General features: G+C 43.0%; 1 protein-coding gene across 3 annotated transcripts in view; it reads left to right on the forward strand.

Annotated features, from left to right (window-relative positions):
- The window catches only part of TBX15 (T-box transcription factor 15), a 114,673-nt gene extending 94,124 nt beyond the window's left edge, over positions 1–20,549 (forward strand). For all 3 annotated transcript variants that reach the window (XM_066377309.1, XM_066377311.1, XM_066377310.1), the window contains exons 7-8: positions 6,642–6,739; positions 18,144–20,549. In XM_066377309.1, the coding sequence (XP_066233406.1) occupies positions 6,642–6,739; positions 18,144–18,928 (883 nt within the window). In that variant the 3' untranslated portion in view covers positions 18,929–20,549. The remainder of the gene's footprint in view (positions 1–6,641; positions 6,740–18,143) is intronic.
- Positions 20,550–21,284: the final 735 nt, after the last annotated feature.

Consider the following 21,284-nt stretch of genomic DNA (forward strand, 5'->3'; position numbering starts at 1 on the left):
GATCATGATCAGGAATGTGAAATCCACCCTGGGCCCTCTTCAGCGATACTTGCTCACCACTCATGTATGTTCAGGTTCCTTAGAGGAAAAGGATAAGCGGCCAGTCCCGTGGAAACCCCAGCAATGCTTCCTTTCTTCACATTGACTAATTGCAGTACCAGTAATAACCTCTTTGAAACACTTTAGCATGACTTTAGTGGTGAAATCCTGCATCGGTATCCAGCTTGGTAGCTCCCCTATTTTGACATCCGTGAGTTTCTTCTCCTTCACTGGTACAACTGGTGCCATCTTGGGTCAGTATCACCAAATTAATGTTACACCATTCCAGTCAAATGCAAAGGAAATTAATGTTTTAATTAGTCTTCTTTGTGTTTGCATGGCTTTTTATTCTACTTCTTGAGGCAGTGAAAACTCCTTGTGGACTGCCATGGCTACCTGTTCAGATTCAAAGGGGACAGGGTTCCCAAGTTGGAATCACTGTGTAAGAAATAATTTTAACTCAACTGCAAGCATTTATCCATTGGATACCTACCTGCTCTTTTAAATGATTGTAAGGCATATCAGTGACAGCCAATTCATCATGTAGGTACACTTATTATACCACCTAAAGCCAAGGTTTGAGTGATGGCTTGTTTTGTTTTGCCAATTTGTAGACCTCTGTTGGGAGGCCTTTTAAGAATATCCCTGGAGAACAACTACTCTGAGGAATCTGTAGATGTAGGAGCAGATTCCAGATCCAGCAAAGAAGAAGGCTGTGTGGAAGGTCTGACCTCACCTCAGTGGATCAAGGGCAATCTAAGAAAAAGGATTAGGAAGTTGGGATCCAGTAATGAGATGTGAAAGACTAGTATATTCTTGTTTTGTGTCTTTTCTTTTATTTATTTATTTTTTGTGGCAGAGATAGAGTCAGAGAGAGGGGGACAGATAGGGACAGACAGACAGGAAGGGAGAGAAATAAGAAACATCAGTTCTTTGTTGTGGCTCCTTAGTTCATTGATTGCTTTCTCATATGTGCCTTGATGGGGGGGGGGGGGGCTACAGCAGACTGAGTAACCCCTTGCTCGAGCCAGTGACATTGGGCTCAAGCTGGAGAGCTCTGCTCAAACCAGATGAACCCGTGCTCAAGCTGGTGACCTTGGGGTCTCGAACCTGGGTTTTCAGCATCCCAGTCCCAATGCTCTATCCACTGCATTACTGCCTGATGAGGCTTGTTTTGTGTCTTTTTAAATGTTAGAACAAGAAGAGAAATGTAAGGAGCTCAAAGGCACAGTACTTCCCATTTGATAAAGATCCAAGCACCTAACATCTAATAAATATCCATGGTGTCCCCCTCCAACTTTGTACCGGGAGTTCCAGTCACCCTGAACTATTTTTGGGTTCCAGAACATGGCTTCTCTTTTATACCTCCTAGCCTTTGCATATACTGTTAAATCTACTAGGAAAGCTCTTTGTGCCTCTTGTCTATGTAGAAGACTGCTGAGTACCTTTTGATATTAAGCTTAACTGGCCTTTTATGGACTCTTCCTTGAGTCTTCAGGTATATTAGGTACTTATTGCTCAGTGCTCCATGGCATACACAGATCTCCAGTGTAGCACTTACCACACAGTTCAGAAATTAGTCATTCATGTATTCTCTTTTTGTTGAAGAGGATGCTCCTGGAGGGTGGAGAGCTTGTGTCTTTTTTTACCTTAATACCTCCTGAACCTAGCATAATTGTTTTCCTGGTTGGAAAACTCATTTATGATTTTAAGAGCCTGATCAGTAGATATGCCTTAGCTCTTGACCATCTTCTGTTGAGAGATGACCAATGGTTTGATCAACTCCTAGCATATGCTCCCTTTCTTACCAGCAAAAAAGATGGGGGAGAGTCAAAAGACAGAACGACAGAGAAAATAAATGAAACATAAAAAGCAGGCACTGGTGTGCTACCTAATAGGTTCATGAACGTAGTTGTAATTATTAAAATTACCAAATAATTACCAAATTGTTATAATTACCAAAGCTGGATGGTGCCAGCTTTTCCTTTTTTTTTTTTTTTTTTTTTCCCAATGGGAATGTTAGAAGACTATTTCTTTACAGTCTGGCTATTTTTCCAAATCAGTTGATCTTGAGGCATCAACAATTTGCAAAACAGCTCTTTGGCTTGCTTCCTCTCTTTCTTTTTCTCCCTCCTCTTCAGCACACTCTGTTGGTTTGGCCAGGGAACACACTAAAAAGTCTAAAGAGAAAAGGCCTGGAAACCAAAGAGGCGATTACAGCCAAAGGACTGAACAAAGAGGGTTTGAATATGGACTTTATTGTCACTGGAGCAAACAGGGAAAAGTAAGCAAGAGGGAGACACTTGCCAATTTGATCGTCTCTGATTGGAAACCTCAGAGATGACATCAGGTCTCTGGTGTGCAGCAAACCCAGAGTGGCTCACCATGTGGAACATGTTAATGATATGTGGTTACCTAAGACTACTTTTTTACTTGTTAGACAATGAAGTCACATTTAAGAACCTTGAGATAAAATTTTACAAAAATAAGATTTAATGATGATGAATAAATAAAAAATGAATTACTTAGGATAAACTTTGAAAAGACATCCAAGTGGCTGAAGATGTTAATAGGTGGTTGGCAAGGACTCTTGTAAGAGAAGATTAGGGTGGAACTGACCTCGGATAGTAGATTCAGACTCTGTTGAAGGTCAGAAATTCTATGACTGGAATGGAAGAAACCAAAGGAAAACTGAAACTGCTCTAATACTTGAGTCAGAAGAGACACAATTGGCTGTGGAAATGACTCCCAAGTCTCCCATACTAGAGGATTCTGTCTTCAGAGTCTTGATTTTACATCAATTGTTTTTCTAAATTTTAGGATTTGAAATATGAATGCTGGCTAAAGTTCATGAAATAATGACTCCTATACATTGTGATCTTGTCAAGTGACAGGTATTGTGCTAAGCACTGGGACATTAAAAAAAATGGATTCCAAGTAGACATGCTAGTGGTAAGAGAGGTGAATTATCTAATACTTATCTTGCCATGGCACTTCACTAGGTCCTGGTATATAGAACCAGTACTTTCTAACAATTAGATCTAGCCAATGAAGTTTAATGGACTTTGAGGACAAATAAGATGTGGCATATAGTAAACAAATATGGTTAATTTTTCTAAGAAGAAATACACCTAAATTCATAATTAGATTCAGAAAGGGTCTAGGATAAATCTCTGAGAGATGGATCCACAGTGGATTAGTAAAGTGTTGTTGAGAATGTGTGGTCTTAGCCAATATTTTTTAGTAGCCATAGCTCCTCCCCCACACTTCTATCACTGTGAACTGATGACCATGGGTGCATTCATATGTGGGATGTCATACATTACATTCTTCACAGCTGAGGAAAGTCTTCATTATGAGGATGTGGAAATGCCTGGTACTCTCACTATTTGCCCATCAGTAGTGGAACCAGGGGGTCAAAGTTACATCAGAGATTTCAGCCCAAGATCAGAAAGAACTTTCTAATAGATCTGTCAAAAACCAGAATATTTTCCTTGGGAAATACTCCAACAGAGTCTGGATAACTACCCAAGATGGTATCATAGAAAGTGGAAGTTGAGGACATCCAATATCCCTCCCATTTTTTAAATCTATGATTCTATAACTCAGTCTTTCAGTTGGATTTTATATTTGGATAAATAGATAAATGATCACTATCCTATATCAAATTGACAGCTTTAAATAAAATTATTATTATTTTTAAATGTACTTTAAAAATATTTTGTTAATTTTAGAGAGAGAAAAGAAGAGAACAGAAAGAGACAGGAATACCTGTCCCTATACATGCCCTGACTAGGGATCAAACCAGCAACCTCTGTGCTTCTGGACAATACTCTAACCAACCAAGCTATCCAGCCAGGGCTAAATAAAATTATTATTATTATTTGTATTTTTCTGAAGTGAGAAGTGGGGAGGCAGAGAGATAGACTCCCACATGTGCCTGACCGGGATCCACCCAGCATGCCCAGCAGGGGGCGATGTTCTGCCCATCTGGGGTGTTGCTCCACTGCAACCGGAGCCATTCTAGTGCCTGAGGCAGAGGCCATGGAATCATTCTCAGTGCCTGGGCCAACTTTGCCCCAATGGAGCCTTGGCTGCAGGAGAGGAAGAGAGAGAGACAGAGAGAAAGTAGAGGGGGGAAGGGTGGAGAAGCAAATGGGTGCTTCTCCTGTGTGCTCTGGACAGAAATTAAACCCGAGACTTCCACACGCCAGGCCGACACTCTATTGCTGAGCTAGCTGACCAGGGCCTAAATAAAATTATTAATAAGTTTGCCACAGTCTTTTTGTTATGAAAATGAAATCAAAATTTATTTTCTATTTCTTTAACAATTATAATATTGGCAGTATATCATTGTGTTATTGGTATTTCACAGTATTCTAAAATCTTATTATGAAATGAGAAGGGACTGTTTTTTGTCCTTGAGCTAATATTTTGTCACCATCATTGGTATACGTTCTTGGGAAGAATAGAATAGAAGGTGGATTAATAAATACTTGGCCATTTGCAGTGAGCCTTCCATGCCACTAAAGAGAACCAACTGTAAGGCCTGAGTCATGGTAGTGGTGCATTGCATAGAGCTTTGACCTGGGATGCATAGGTCCCAGGTTTGAAACCCCAAGGTCACTGGCTTGAGCATGGGCTCATTCAACTTGAATGCAGCCCTAGTGTATGGTTGCCAACTTGAGCCCAAAAGTCACTGGCTTGAAGCCCAAGGCCACTGGCTTGAACCCAAAGTTGCTGGCTTGAGCAAGGGGTCACTGACTTGGCTGGAGCCTCCCCATCAAGGCACATATGAGAAACAATGAACAACTAAAAAGAGTAACATAACTACAGGTTTATGCTTCTCATCTCTCTCCCTCCCCCTGCTAAAAAAAAAAAAAAAAAAAAAAAAAAAAGAAAAGAAAGGGAACCCTAACATGTTCTGATGGACCACCAACATTCAAAATAAGGCAGGAAGAGCTCAGCCTGTTCTATTTCCTATATTCTTCAAGGTTCAGTATGCCTTTACCTGCCTATGTTCTTATTATTCTGAACTTCTTAATTTCTCAGACTCTTTCTCTCCACAAATAGTTTCAAGTACTGTGTTTAACATTAATGTAGGTGTGACTATGTGGAGATGTCTTCTATTCCTACTTTTAACAGATTAACAGCTAATAAACACCATGTGACACCCTCTCCTCTCCACCTCTTCTAAAAATACAGGGTTTGATTTGCCAACATTGGTGTATTTAAAGCCTCCAAGATTCCAGGGAAGACTTTAGAAAGTTAACTGTGCAAGTAAGGCCTGTTCAGAGAGGACATTTTCCAACACAAAGAGCCAATCAGTGTATCAGCTACTCATCTGAGAAGGACCTCAGGGGATCTTTCAGTCATTTGTAAGGAAATTGTGCTTGTTCTCACTTAAATTAAACTTCTCACTTTCTTCTTAGTATGCAAGACGGAAGAGAGCTCTGGAAACGTGTTGCCTAGAGAGACAGACTGGCAGCATAGGTTTCATCTCAATAGGGAAAGCTTGGTCTTTCCAGGAAGGACACCATGTTATATTCCAGTGACTTATGCTACTTCTCTACCTTTCTTCTCCAACCTTCTCCATAGTCCCTGATCTCCCTTCTCCTCTACTTAGATAGAAGCAGTTAATTTTAAAGAAAGGCAGTAATCAGAAGCTGTGTTCAAAGCTTTAGATGAAATCCTCCACTGATACTCTGCTTTGACAATATGGAGTATCAGCAAGACTCTCTGACATAACCTGGATAAGGACATTAAAACGATGTCCGTCAACACCTCATATATATGATGTGGCGAGGATTTATTGAAGGATAAAGTAGTGTGCATAGTTGAGTTAATGGAATTTCCAATATCAATGAAAAAGAAGACTTAAAAGAATGTATTTGCAAACTATTGGGTGTTTTCTGGAGTCTGACAGTTTCAGGTATCTGTCTCTTGACTGTTAGGTTACAAATAAAAGACCAGCTTGATTATCAGATTACAAAATACAGATAAATATTTTCAGAAATGTATCAGTCTTTTTGCTTGAGGTGTAATTTCTGAGATCAACCCCTTCCTTTGACTTTAGGTAGGTATTTCTTGTTGCAGCAGAAACTCAAGTGTATTTGATTGCCTACCTCACCTTTTATTTCTATTATCCTGCTTGTTCTTTTCATTGACTCCATACCGGTGGTAGAGCTGACTCTGGGACAGGCTGTGTCAATGTGCTCTGGTAATGATGATGATGATGTTGTCCTGTGCTAGAGAAACAGCCAATGCTCCACTACACTCAATTCTATTCATGATATGCGTGACCCTGACCTTAACATGTTCTTTTTTTTCATGCAGGCCAAACCTCCTTTCAAGAAAGGTCAGAGTGAAAATCCATCCTAGTTATGACTCGCTTGCAGATATCTGAATTGGATTTATTTCTTCCTCCTCTTGCCTCTTGTTGTCACCTGTGCCTTGTGCCCTTCCAGACTAACTTACATGTAGTGCTGTCTCTCAGTGCCTATGTTTATATCACTTGCAGACAAATCACCTAGGATTTGTACAAAGTCAGTGTGTTTCTTGGGATTATTTACAACTTCTGTTGCTGGCTTTTCTCTCTGCAGAACTGGACTGGAAGCCATCATGGAGACTTATGCATTCTGGAGACCCCCTGTGCGCACACTCACCTTTGAGGACTTCACCACCATGCAAAAGCAGCAAGGTAAAAACCAGGGCAAAGCCTCTGCTTAGATTGGGAGAGGGGCAGGGAGTGGGAGCTGAACTGAATATAGCACTTCTGACCCTGAGCCAAGCCTGATTTTCCTGAAATGAAGAGAGCTTGGTAGCCCCTTAGATAACTGAAGCATTGCTGCTTGTGTAAACAGGCCGATTCCAGGGCACCTCAAATTCTCAATCCCTTCCCAAAAGCAAGGTTATATGTTCATGATCATGACGGTGGTGAAATGATCATTTTTATCACTAAGCATTCACACAGCCCTTGGCATTTGAAGAGATTCTCACGATAACTTCACTTATTCCTCATGGCATCCTTGTTGGTTTTCTTCTAGTTTTGTGGATGAGGAAGAATTTAGCTTTGGACAATGGGAATAAATCACTCCAGGTCCGAACGTGAGGAGGGGGCTGCTGTGAACCCATTTCAATTTGTAATCTGCACTCTCTCCTTTTCTGTTTAAGGTGACAAACCTGGTAGACCCCCTCCCCCAAAGCTTTGTACTTTTTCACCCAATTTGCTTCCCTTGGAGCTTGGGTAGGGAAATCTGTGGCCACACATACAGACGGATCATAGGCTGACTACAACTCCTTTACTCAGACCCATCGGGGCCTTCCCACACACAGCACCAGGTGAAAGCTTTCCTCGTGTTGGGCTTTTTATGAGTCTCCCTCTCCAGTCTCCTCCTGCTCAAAAGTGACACTGACCAAAGTGACAGATTGAGCCTCTTCTGTTCCATCAAAAGGCCACCATTCATAGCATCCTAAATTTTGGGTTTGTGGCTCTGAAATGCAGGAGGCCCTTTGAGGACCTGGTAGGACATTGCACCACGTTCCTTTCTCCAGGGGGCTGTGGCAGTGTGCACACTGCAGAGGGTCTGCAACCTCAAGCACTGCACTTCCTCAGGTATTAGGATGAATCTGGAGATTAGAAACCTAGGCTCTGCAGTCAGACAGTGTGGGCTGGGCTCTTCTCACTGTTCCTTCCTAGCTTTACCAACTTGGTCAAGTCCCTTATGCCTTCAGACACTTGGTTTTCTTATCTACAAAATGGGAGAATATAATAGAATTCTTGTGAGGATTAAGTGAGATAATGCATCTAAAACCACAGGAAGCACTCAGTACATTGTCAGCACCATCACCATCATCTTCATCCCTGTATGTCTCTGTGTATGGAGACCTTAGAAGGAGATGAATCAGGAATAAGAGATATTGGTTTTCTGATGATTATTCAAAACATGGTCAAACCATTCATTTTTACCAAGATCTGGTGAGGTAAATGATCCAGAATTTCTGTTGCTTTTTAATTAGAGGAAGAGAAATGGCAACCCTTTATAAAAAGTGGCTTGCTCCCCATAAAGCTTTGATAGAAGCAGGTCAATAAACATTAGGCCCTCATGGCCCTGTTGAGGCAGAGGTCTTATGGGGAGACAGGGAATCTGGGCCCTTATGCTTGATAGTCACTCTACATAATCTTGGGCAAGTTACTTCTCTGGGCTCCAGTTTCCCCACTCACCAAACAGGGACAATTTTTTTTTTGTGGGGCCCTTTATATAAACATGCTTTATAAATAAAAATATATCACACAAAGACACTTGGTCCTCTTTATATCTGAGGTGCCTTCTTGCTTTCAGGCCCTGGCCTTACTCATTGACTTTCCAAGCTCCAGTGAAGTAGGAGTTTGTATCATGGAGGCTAGTATGAGAAAATTGACAGGGGTTTTGCTAGTTCCTGAAAACAGGCATTGGTGGTGACAATGTGTTCACTGCTGTGTCCCTAAGATTTATTTTAGGGCATGGCATCCAGGAAGTATCTAGTGAATAGTGAATGAGGTCAGGTGGCAACATTGTGGCTCAGGTAGGCAGGGTCACTGCCTGATGACATCTTGGAGCACAGCTACCCAATATATGTGGATGGGGATGTGGAGAGGTGTTGTGATACAAACTGCATCTCACCAGTGTGGGGGGCCGCTGAGCAGGTGAGCCAGGGAACTTGGACGCGTGGCCTAGGTATATAACAACATCACAGGTTTCATGGTGCTTCTACTGAAAATTTGTCAATATGAAGACTTATTTCTGATACTTTGCAAACAATGTTTTAATAGAAGCTGAACTTGTGAAGTGAAACGTCACACTTACTCAGTGATTCCCTGTTTTATTGGTGGCGGGAGGGGGAATGAGCTCGCGTTATTGGATACATATGGCAGTGGGATGGACTAAAGGAAAAGCCAAAACTCTATTAAATAGTTTAATTTAAATAGATTTTTGAACTGTACAGTGAACTTGATCCAGATTCTCATTATTAAAAAATATGTGATTTGGTTTCTTGATGTTTACAAAGGACATAAAAATAATAATACCCATTCCTCTTCCCTTAAGAACTGAGAGTTTTAGTAACTCTGGACAGTATCACTCATAAAATGAAGAAAAGAGACACAGCTGTCTGTTTTTTATTTTTTATTTTTTGGGGGTATTTTTCTTAAGTGAGAAGCGGGGAGGCAGAGAGACAGACTCCTGCATGTGCCTGATTGGGATCCACTCAGCATGCCCACTAGGGGGCGATGCTTTGTGCACCTGGAGCTGGTTTTTTTTTTTTGTATTTTTCTGAAGTTGGAAACAGGGAGGCAGTCAGACAGACTCCCGCATGCGCCCGACCAGGATCCACCCGGCATGCCCACCAGGGGGCGATGCTCTGCCCATCTGGGGCATCGTCTGTTGCAACCAGAGCCATTCTAACGCCTGGGGCAGAGGCCACAGAGCCATCCTCAGCGCTCGGGCCAACATTGCTCCAATGGAGCCCTGGCTGTGGGAGGGGAAGAGAGAGACAGAGAGGAAGGAGAGGGGGAGGGGTGGAGAAGCAGATGTGTGCTTCTCCTATGTGCCCTGGCCGGGAATCGAACCTGGGACTCCTGTATGCCAGGCCAATGCTCTACCACTGAGCCAACCGGCCAGGGCATGGAGCTGTTTTTATAGTGCTTGAGGCGGAGGCCATGGAGCTGTCCTCAGTGCCTGGGGCCAACTTTGCTCCAATGGAACCTTGGCTGCAGGAAGGGAAGAGAGAGATAGAGAGGAAGTAGAGGGGGAGGGGTGAAGAAGCAGATGGGTGCGTCTCCTGTGTGTCCTGACCAGGAATTGAACCCGGGACTTCCCCATGCTGGGCCAACACTCTACCACTGAGTCCACCTACCAGGGCCATCTGCCTTGAACTGTTTTTGTGTCTTAGAAGAAGTAGAGTGTGGTGAGCTTCTAGAGGAAACCTCAGTGGCAGACCGATTGTGTGGCAGCCACCTTTTAGTGAGGAGAGTATTGGCAGTGGCACTGAACCTAACATCCAGATGATAACTGACTCACCAAAGTGTCCATATTACCTCATTGCTTCAAGCACATGACCATCTGGCATGTAAAGAACATGGCCTGAGACAGTTCTGAGCTCCTGCTGTGGGAGGCTGCATCAACCCTTCTGCTTGGATGAGGTTAAAGATGCTTTTTCATCCTTCTCTTGCTGCATTTTCATTTCTCTTTTATTAAGATCCATCTGTTGATAAAATTTCAAGGAAAGCCCTTAGGTATATTAGCAAGTTTTGCAAAACCCCAAATCCTTCTGTTTTTAAAAAATATTGCATGGGTGTTCTATAGAGTTGTTTTCTCTTATAGAAAGAATGGATGGGATTCATTATTCTCTGCCTCTCACACACACAAAAACCCCCAAGGCATAGAACAGACTTGTTACGTATCTGACGCTAAGTGGTGGCAGAACTGAGTGAAGAACTCCAAAGTGGATCACTGACTTGACAGGACAGCTTCCACCAGACCACATTATCTTTTTTTTATTCTTACTTAATTCAGCTTTAATTTTCTATAAAAATTTTTAGTTTACTCTTCCAGTTGACAGTTTATTGTTCAACAACTTGTACATTAACTCTAAAGAGGTCCATATTTCATTGTAATAAAGTCACGTGTAAGGTCTGATCTTCAGACATATTCATCTAGAATTAGCAAGGGAGCTGATACTTTTAGAAAGTCTGGAGATAGAAATTATATTTCACGAATGGCTTCTGCTTGAACACTGCTAGTGACAAGAACAAAATGAACTAACTAACTAAGTTGTGCTCAGGGAAGTTGGCTGAGACAACACAGAGTTAGAAGAAAAGAGATAACAGCCCAGGTCAGTTGCAGCCAAGTTCAATCCTGTTGTTGTGATGATGTTCAGATGTTCTGATGATTATGTTATAATGACATATACAATGGAGCTATCTGTGTGGCCAAAATCGAGACAACTTTTATGAGCAGTGTCTCCTAGTATATCTGACAACTGTTGTGCTAAAAGGAGTCCTCCTGGACCAGTGACAATAGAGCTGGTAATATGTCTCCCTTTGTGGAAATTAGGGGACCTGGCATTTACAGAAGTCCTCCCTCTCCTCAAACAGTAGCAGACATCACTAGACAAATTTCAACACCATTGGGTGTTTTAATGTTTTTCAGATAAAGGTTAGAATTATGAGGGTCTCTGTTGGTTTTGGGATTTGTATTAATTAGAGGTTGGTCAGTGTGAAGAATCAGTTACTGAGCAAATTCATACTAGTAAGATATTGGGACAGGAGAGCAGTTGAATGGATAGCAGTCTTTGCACTACTGTCTAATCACTGTAATGATTCAAAATTAGCCAACTTAGCACTGAGATAAGGAGTGATGCTCACAATCTCATTTATCACTGCAATAAGAAATAATGCGCATGAGGAGCTCATGATGGGAATTGGAGAACATTTCAATCATCACTGAAACAGTGATTGGTTACATTTTCTATTTTGTCCCAAAAGTCTTTTATACTCAATGTGTCCAAAACTGAGTCCACGATTTACCTCACAGTTTTGGTACCTTATCCTGGAGGAAGGACACCACCATCCATTCACCATCCTGGGGGTCCACCCCACCCCCACCATATCCAACCATTACCACGGTCTTAGATCCAGGCACCCCTCTCACCTCCCTTGCCACCACCCTACTCTGAGCTGTTGTCCTTCCTCACCCGGCTTCATTCTCAGGCTCCCCAGGGTGGTAACTTAGTGCCAGCAGCCCTGAACCTCCATCTTTTTAGATTTAAATCTAAAAAGGGGAAAGGTCATGTGCTTCTCTCCTAAGGTTTCTAGCAAACTCTGAGACCTGAACCAACTGCTGGGGCAGTGGGGGGCAGGGACCACGATGCCTGGATCGTCCAAGTGTGAGTCTCATGCTTTCCCTGGAGGTGGGGTGAAGGAGTGTGAGTGGAAGACAGGGTGTTTCTCAGTGGGAAACCAGGTATCATTGCCAGGAGAGAAGCCAATCAGTTCTAAATTCCAGTAATAGCAGGTATGCACAGCAGCAAAGGAGGCAGTAAAACAAGTAGCAGAGAAACAAATAAGTTCATGGAAAGTGAATAAAATGGGAGCTATCCACCTCAGGATGTGGTAGGCATAAAGTAGAGCCAGCTAAGAAGCAGAGACCAATGTGAAAAATGAGAATTGGGCAACTACATTAAAGGCTGTTCTAAAGGGAAGAGGTTCACATCTGTGCATATCTTTAAGCCTTATAGAAAGGGATGCACTTTAAGTCTTTTGAAGACTGAAACCACACAATTCCCATACAATTCTTTTTGAGAAGGGCATTCATTTCAACTAAGGGTATAATTTCTAGGTTGGGATGAACAGGGCCATGATCATTAAACTTTATGGCTACTGGATTTATTCCCTGGAATCAGTCCATAGGGTGCTGACATTTTCACCTCTTACCTGTTTGAAAGACTCAAAGAAGGCCACTCAAAGACACACAGTGAGTCAGCACTCCTCAGGGACAGATGCCATCGAGTTATAGGAAGAGTCTGGCTCAGAACCAAGTAATTACATGGAAATTTATTCTTTACTAGTCCAGATGGGGTTTTGTTTTATCATTTTCAAGGATTTTGGGAGGAGGGAAAAAAGCACAACAAAATAAACCCAAAAGGAAGCTGTATGCGAAAGCCTCCATATTACAATCTGGAAGTGATCAATTTAAAGATGCAAAAGTCAGCAGGTTTGCTCTTCAGGATTTCCACGGTCACATTTAACTTGTCTTCATGGTACACAAGGATATTCTGTGGTCCTCACATGGAATCACTCCTGAACATGTATTCCTGTTGGTTCTTTTGGCTGTTAACCTTGAATATTGGAGCAAATTAATAGTGCAATTGAATTTTCATGAGCACCTCCTCACTTTGGTCCACAAATAAAATTTGATTCAGGGAAGTGGGGCCAGAGAGTTTTTGGTGACTTAGGACATTATGTTTCTTAAATAGTATATTAGTTTCAGGTGTATAACAGTGATTTGACATTTATATACCTTACAATGTGATTACCATGTCAAGTCTAGTAAATATCTGTTACCATACAAAGATACTATGATATTATTGACTGTAATGCCTATGCTAAGAGACAGAGCCAACCAACCAACAAACAAAACAGAAATACTCACAGAGACAGAGAACAAATTGATGGTTGCCAGATTGGAGGGGGATGGGTGAAGAAGGTGAAGGGGATTAAGAAGTACAATCTTTCAGCTATAAAAAAATAAGTCATGAGCATTACATTTTAATCACCATTCAGAAGTGGATTAAGTCCTCTGAGTATAGTCAGTGGTCCTAATCCACTATGGAAAGATACTAATCTACCTATTTGTGTTCAATTCTGCTTTGATTGATCTGAGAAAAAATGGAGACATGGGCATCCTGTGCCCATTGGGGCCGACATGGGTAGGGAGCAGATAGTTCAGAGAGAAAACAGGGTTGGGAATATGGCCCTTTGGGAATATAGTCCTGGTGGGTCCATAGCTGTCATACCCAGAGCCTATCATTTACAGTCATGGAGGCTCCTCTAGGCTGTGACATGGGGGCATCTGCCTGTGACACAATGCTCACCTGGGCGGAGACCGAGATCCTTAGCTCCACGGACAGAGGCTAACACCTGAGGGCCATTCCCTCAGAACCCAGATGCACCAAGCTTCCTTCTCCCTCCACTCCTTCACTTTCGCAAGGGAAAAGGAAGGAAGCAAATATTTAATGCCTATATGCACTTGGTAATATGTATTATTTTATCTGTTTTCTAAAATGTCCTTACTAGGTAAATATTCATAATTCTATCTATATGGAGAGGTTAACTTGCTAAGGTCAAGATAACAGCTGAGATTGGAATTGGGTTTGTTTGACTCTATAGATCATGTTCGTCATTCAATAAAGCTTAAATCAAGACCCTAGAGTATTTGGACCTAGCGGGTAGAGAGGGGGTGAGGGTGCAGGCTTTACTTCGAGAGGCAGCTCTGACACCTCGTATCCATATCCGCTTGTCCATGCAGCCTGCCCCCCACTCCGCCCAAGCTTTTCTTTGACAAGAGGCCTCAAGGCAGCCAAGTGTTGAAATGCACAGGAAGGGCAGCCTGCCTCCTTCGGCTTATTTAGCATTTGGCTGGCACTCCCAATCTTGTTTAACAGCTGACAAGTTGTTAGATCATACAAGAATCAAGACTTCTCAGTATCTTGGTTTGCTTCTCTGCAAAATGCATGCCACAGTTGTCTCTGTCTGTGGACTTTGAAAGCTTGCTATGATCTGTATTGGATACTTTAAGTGCATTAGAGCACTTCTTCATAGTGAATGGAAGGAAGCCTTGTGACCATCTCTTAGACAGGTTTGCTCTCCCCCTTCAAACACTAGTTCACATGGGGGGCTTCCACACTCTGAAGCTCAGCAGGCCACCAAGTCTCATTTCCAGTGAATATCATTTAAAAGCCAAAGCAAGCTGACTACAAACTTTTTAACATGTGCCTCTCATCTGCTCAGCAGAAATCCCTGTAACTTGTTAATAGTTCATACTCCCCCTTTTTTTTGTAGTGAAACCAATTGAGGCCTTAAATCAGTACCATTCGTTCCATCTTGGGCCATCCGAGAAAACTATTAGAGTTGTAAAAAGTCATCTGCTCCATCCCGCACTTCCTGCTGCAGGGCGAGGGCGAGCGCCTGATGGAGTATAGTTGTAACAGGACAGTACAGTGTGCTGAACAGGAGGTCTCCTGGGGGATCCCATAAACACCAGATCTGGAGGAGCAGGCATGGACGTTCAAAGAGAGGAGACCAGATACAGAGCCCATAAAACACAACTGTCTTTACAGCTGGAATCAAGTTTCTCCATTTGTGCCATAGCATTTATTTCACGGAAGCTCACGGCATTTAGGGTGAAATCAAGGAAAATGTGTAGAATGTCTCTAAGAGGAACCACAGGCTTCCAGAAAGTGAATCCTGAGCTTCCCCTAAGGCCCGGTATGGAAGGCATTCAGGGGAGGTTCTTTCTCATCCTTCTCAGTCTCCCCCTTCCAGAACGCCTTCATTATATTAAAAGGATTCCTGGAAAGTACTTGTTATTGGCCATTCACACTTTAGCAGCAATTGATTCCTCTTGACACAAATATGATTCTGAGAAAAATGGAAACTGAAGTCCATCAGTTCTAGCTCCTCATTTTACAGATGAGAAGAATGAAGAGATAACCCACCCTGCATGTGGTCATGAGCTGGATGGGTGCCAGGGAACCTCAGCTTGGGCTTGCTGCTCTTCCTTCCATGGTCAGCTGCTGGCTTATGTCTTCCAGTCATTTTTACAATGTTGGCCTTATCTCAACTTATGGAATAAGTCTTTTTAGCTGTTGTAAAGGAATCTAAGGCATGAATGAGAAACAAGAAAGGAGAATTTCCTCAAGTGACTCTAAAATCAGCGGCTATTTATAACTAAATCCAATTCTACCTTGGAAGTTCACTGGGGAAGTTCTTTTGATCAACGAAGAGATCTTAGTTAGACTTTGTAAAAGTTTAACTCTGGAAAAACTATTAAGAGCTAAATTTGTATTTCTATACCCAATACTACTATCATATAGGCTACGTAGTTATAGGTGACAGCCTTTTTTTTTCCATTTTGCTAAAAATTAACTTTGGTTTCTTTGAGGTGTCTGCCTCTCTATTTGTACATCTAGACCCTCCTCCCTGGCACACTATGGATGGTTTCTTTGCATCCCAATATCTGGAATCTTAATGGTTTTCTTTACATTTCCTTCCCTGATAAAAACCTTATTCCTGCTTCTTTCCACTTAAAGTGTCCTTTATTCTTTTATAGCAGCTCAGGTTCTAAGAGTCTCTATGAGTTTTGGATGACCTAAAGGTACCTTGCTCCATGGGGAGTCATAGGTTTGGGAAAGTTCCAACCTGCCCTAGAGGGGGAACTCTGTCCTGGGAGATTCCCTATGGAAGACAAAACATCTGCTCATTCTGTAGAATTCAAATAAAAGGTCCAGAAGCCCTAGTACACACCACTGTCTTGAACTTCCAGTGGGCAGACAGGAGTGGATGCTGCACTGTTGCTTCCTGGCCTGGACAAGGGGAGGCTTGCAAAGGTCATTTTTAACTTTCTTAAACTATCTGAAGGCCAAAATAGGTTGTGTTGAACTGGCCCTTCATCTGTTGGTGCATCTGCCACCAATCTAGTTCTAAAATCCACACTTCATAAGAGTGACCCTTTCAGATACAGATTTAGGGACTTAGGAATTGACAAGGACTGAGAGGTCCTCTAACCTAAATTGTGCTCTGTAGACCAGCAGCATCAATATCACCTGAGAACTTACTGGACATGTAACTTCTCAGGCCCTGCCCCAGATTTAGAGAATCTGAAACTCTGGGGGTGGAGTCAGTGATCTGGGTTTTCACACACGCTCCAGTTACTCCTAAGCACACTCAAGTTTAGGAATCACTACTTGAGTACTTTGAAATAAGGAATTTATTTTGAATCATTGGTTTTCACTTGAGGCCGCATGCCAGAATCATTTGGGGAGTTTTAAGACAATATGGATATGGAGGTCCCATGCATGGAAATTTTCATTTAAGTTGTAGGAGGTGGGATCCTGAAACTTCAGCAATTTTTGAAGCTCACAGCTTCTCTAGGTTGAGAACCACTGATCCAACTCAAGTTCTCGTCTTCTAGATGAGGAAAGTGAAACCCAGAGGGGACAGTGATGTGCCTCGGGTCAGATTGGGGGTTAGTGTAGCTGAGCTGTGAGTAGAATGTAAATCTCTGGACTTTATGACCCATTTGGTCCTTGTCCTCAAACCCAAAGACTATAGATAAAAAGTAGTGCTATCCCAGCTTTTTTTTTCATTTCCATTTGTATGAAATACTTTTTTCCATCCCTTCATTTTCAGTCTATGTGTAATTTTTGTTCTGGGGTGACTTTGTTCCAGTCTCAGACTAGGCAGACTTTGTGTGTGTGTGTGTGTGTGTGTGTGTGTGTGTGTGTGTGTGTGTGTGTGTGTGTGTTTGAGAGGTAGGAGAGAGACAGGAACATTGTGCTGCTCCTGTACGTGCCCTGACCAGGGAATCATATGGGTAATCTCCACACTCTAGGACGATGCTCCAACCACTGAGATTTCCTGGCCAAGGCTTAATTTCTTTTTTATTTTCAGAGACAGAGAGAGGAAGGGAGAGAGAGGGAGGGTAAAGGGAAGCATTTGTTGTTCCACTCAGTCGTGCATTCATTGGCTGCTTCCCGTGTGTGCCTTGACTGGGGATCAAACCCAAAACCTTGCTGTTTCTGAATGATGCTCTTAACCGACTTAGCTAACCAGCCAGGGCCTGGGAAGACTTTTATAAAAGGAGATTAGTAGAGTCTCTATATCATAATGATTTCGTTTTGAGTTAGCTCTGCTTTATGCTAACCTAGTCCTTGTAATTGTGCGATCAGCATCTTCCATGTGACAGAACTTCACTCCCATACTGCACTGCCACTACCTGGGCCCCTCTGCTCACTCTCCCAGGCCTCAGCCTTGACTGGGCCATCTGCCCCAAGTAATCCACCTCCTCTGAGATTCAGGTCCTGAGATTTGTAACTTATATTTTTTGTTGAAAACTAAATAAAGTGAAGTTAGCAACAGAGCCAGGTTAAAATACATATTTAATGCTTTTTCACTGATCTGGGGAAAGCTGAGCTCGTGGATTTAATGCTGATTACCAGAGGTCTTACTGGAAAGTGAAGTTGATAGCTAGAAATGGCAAAGTGAATAGTAGAAGACTTATTATTATTTTTTTAAGAAACAAAATAAGACTTTACAGAGAAACAAGAATTTAGTGTTCCTTTTTGTCACCTTTGTCCTCGTTTTGGGAGTGTTCGTGTGTGTGCATGCATGCACATACAAGTGGAACCAGTTAGCATACGTTTGCTGAGTTAAGAGAAAGCAACAGTTCTGTAAAAATCAGGCCATCTTGGACATATGAGGGTACCTTGTGCACAGCTTGCATCTGGCCTAGACGGACTCAACTTAAAGGGCTCCCTCTCAATGGAATTCATGTTTTATTTTTCAGGCGGCAGCACAGGCACTTCTCCGACCACCTCCAGCACTGGCACACCATCCCCTTCAGCTTCTTCTCATCTTTTATCTCCATCCTGTTCTCCTCCAACCTTTCATCTGGCCCCCAACACTTTCAACGTGGGCTGTCGAGAGAGCCAGCTATGTAACCTGAACCTCTCTGATTACCCACCATGTGCCCGAAGCAACATGGCTGCCTTGCAGAGCTACCCAGGACTGAGTGACAGTGGCTACAACAGGCTCCAGAGTGGCGCTGCTACAGCCACTCAGCCCTCTGAAACCTTCATGCCTCAGAGGACTCCATCCCTGATCTCAGGAATACCAACCCCACCCTCGTTGCCTGGCAACAGCAAGATGGAAGCCTATGGTGGCCAGTTGGGGTCCTTCCCCACCTCCCAGTTTCAGTATGTCATGCAGGCAGGCAATGCAGCCTCCACCTCCTCATCAGCACACATGTTCGGGGGAAGCCACATGCAGCAGAGCTCCTACAATGCCTTCTCTCTCCACAACCCTTACAACCTGTACGGATACAATTTCCCCACTTCTCCTAGGCTAGCTGCAAGCCCAGAGAAACTGAGCGCCTCTCAAAGCACTTTACTCTGTTCTTCGCCTTCCAATGGGGCCTTCGGAGAGAGGCAGTACCTGCCCACGGGGATGGAGCATAGCATGCACATGATCAGCCCTTCCCCCAACAACCAGCAGGCAAATAACACCTGTGACGGCCGGCAGTATGGGGCAGTCCCAAGCTCCTCCTCCCAGATGTCCGTGCACATGGTTTAATGGCGCATCCTGGTACCATGGAGTCTCCAGCAGCCAAGGCACCAGAGTCTCCATGGGCAGATCCTCCTCTTTGGGAGCCCAGTGCCTTTGAAACACAGGAACTGCGTTTTTGTTTTGTTTTGTTTTGTTTTTTCTGGAGGAGGAAAGCATATATCCAAGAACAACAAGAGACATATAAGCCACTGACATATACTTGTGTTGGAATCCTCTCCAACGCAGTGGCCATTTTCCTGCCTTCCCAAAGCTTAGTTTTATAAAGCGTTGTCTACTCCAGAGTGGCCTTTAAGGAAACTGAATAATCATTTTATAACAATGTTGAGGGAGATGCTAGCATTTAGCAGCCATGAGAAGTCAGCCACACACACATACGGACCTACGCACACACACATACATACATGCATACGCATACACGCACATTGACTCAGAACTGGGCAAACTGTGGAGGGAGGCCTGGAAAGGGTGCTTTCACGGAGAACATGTCTTTGTACAACACCAGATGGACTGGCCCGCAGCAGCTGCCGCCTTTCTCTCCTGCAGCTTACCCTACTTCTGGAGTGAACTGTGTGTCCTGGAACCCTTTCCCATCGATGGAGGTGGAAAGACATCAGTCCTACAACTGGACTTGGCTTCTCGAAAAAGAGTGTTTTTAAACTTTGGTTGTCTTCACTCAGTATGCTATCATTGACATTCCCAGTGGTGCCTGTGAAAAGAGAGAGAGAGAGAAAGAGAAAGAATAGAAGGCAAGAGAGAGGCAGAAAGCAAGACTGACAGAGGAAGTGTGAGCGATGATGAGAGTTTTAATTCACCAAGGAAATTTGGTTTGGGTTTGTTTCTTCCAGCCCCCACCCCCGCAGGTTACAGAAAGAGTCACGGTGTAATTGAGTAGTAAACGTCTTTAGGACACTATGCATGGTCAAGGGCAATGGTGAGAACGAGCGGGCAAGGAATGCATTTTGATCCCACAGCTCTGGCCATTGTGATCCAGAAGAAGGTGCACACGTGAGAAGTGCCAATTCCAGAGCACGCAGCCTAGGAGGGAAGGGATGTAGGGAGTGTGAAGATGAAGTTACGACCCTGGCATATGAAGTCAAGCGCAGAGGTGACAAACAGAGGCCTGGCCTTCTGCCTGTCAGATCCAGACACCTGTCCTGGATCAGCTGTCCCACAGTCCCTGTGGCAGGAGAAATGCTGTTATGTTCCAGGGAATTGCAGGTGGGCCTTCTACATCCTTCCACCTGCCCTTAGTTTCCATTTTTATCAAATAGTTCATTGCATTTTGATGTTTTGGGTTTTTGCCTTCCCTTCCCTTTCAAACCCTTTAATAGTAAGAAAAACAAGTGGAGTTTGGTGCAAGCTAAACTTTTTAAATGGTGTGGAAATGCAGATAATACCAAGTAAAATAATATAGATCTTAAGATTTTTGGTTTTGAGGTGTTGTAGATAAGTGTATTTATGTGCCTAGTGGGGAATTCAATATTATGAATATTAAAAAAGGGGGCAATAAAAAGGGCATGTAAAATATGTATGAAGAAAAGGTATATAAAAATTTGCCCTTATGCACGGAAATCTGTTTCTAAGTGGCTAGCACAGAAAGCCGCTAAATAAAATCTTTGCCATTGTTTCCTGCGTGTTTGCCTATATGAAAAAGTGACTGTTAGTCTGTGCATGTGCACTGTGCTTTAGGAAGAGCACAGTGCTCTCATCTCTACGCTTTACATGATATTTATTCAGACGCTACAAGGAAAATATTACCACCTTCATTTTATGATGAGTAAGTGAGCTCCAGAGAGTTTGAGCGAATCGTCCAGAATCAGCCCATCAGAGAGGGAAGAACTTGAAGCCTGAGTGAGTCTAATAGCCTCCCTCAGCATATCCATGTGTTGGACATTACATGAATATCTTATTGAATCCTCCCACAATTCTACGAGGTTGGTGTTATTTTCATCATCATTTTATAGATCTTGAAATTAGCTTTAAAAAGGTGAAGTACTTGAGCCAGGCCTTCCCTCAGGTAACAAGTGACTGAGCTGGCACTTTGATTGCAAGATCTGGGAGATGAACACTAAGTCATTCCTCTGGAGTCCCAGCAGTCCCACGAGGAACAATCAGGGAGGAAGAAATATTCTAAGGGATTGAGCCAAGATTGCCTCTGTGGTCAGATTTACTTGATATGTTTAATCGTATATATACCCTCTCCTTGGAATGTAACACCACAGCATGGGAAGAGTGCTTTTGAGTTGTCATGCACCAAATGATAACTCCTAAGGGCCTCCTGATGTATTTAGGGCTGTTCCCCAAGAAAGCACTTTCCCATATTATCGCATTTGAACCCTATAATAACCATGAGATGTAAACA

Source organism: Saccopteryx leptura, chromosome 3 (genome assembly GCF_036850995.1).
Source record: "Saccopteryx leptura isolate mSacLep1 chromosome 3, mSacLep1_pri_phased_curated, whole genome shotgun sequence".
Classification (NCBI taxonomy): Eukaryota; Metazoa; Chordata; class Mammalia; order Chiroptera; family Emballonuridae; genus Saccopteryx; species Saccopteryx leptura.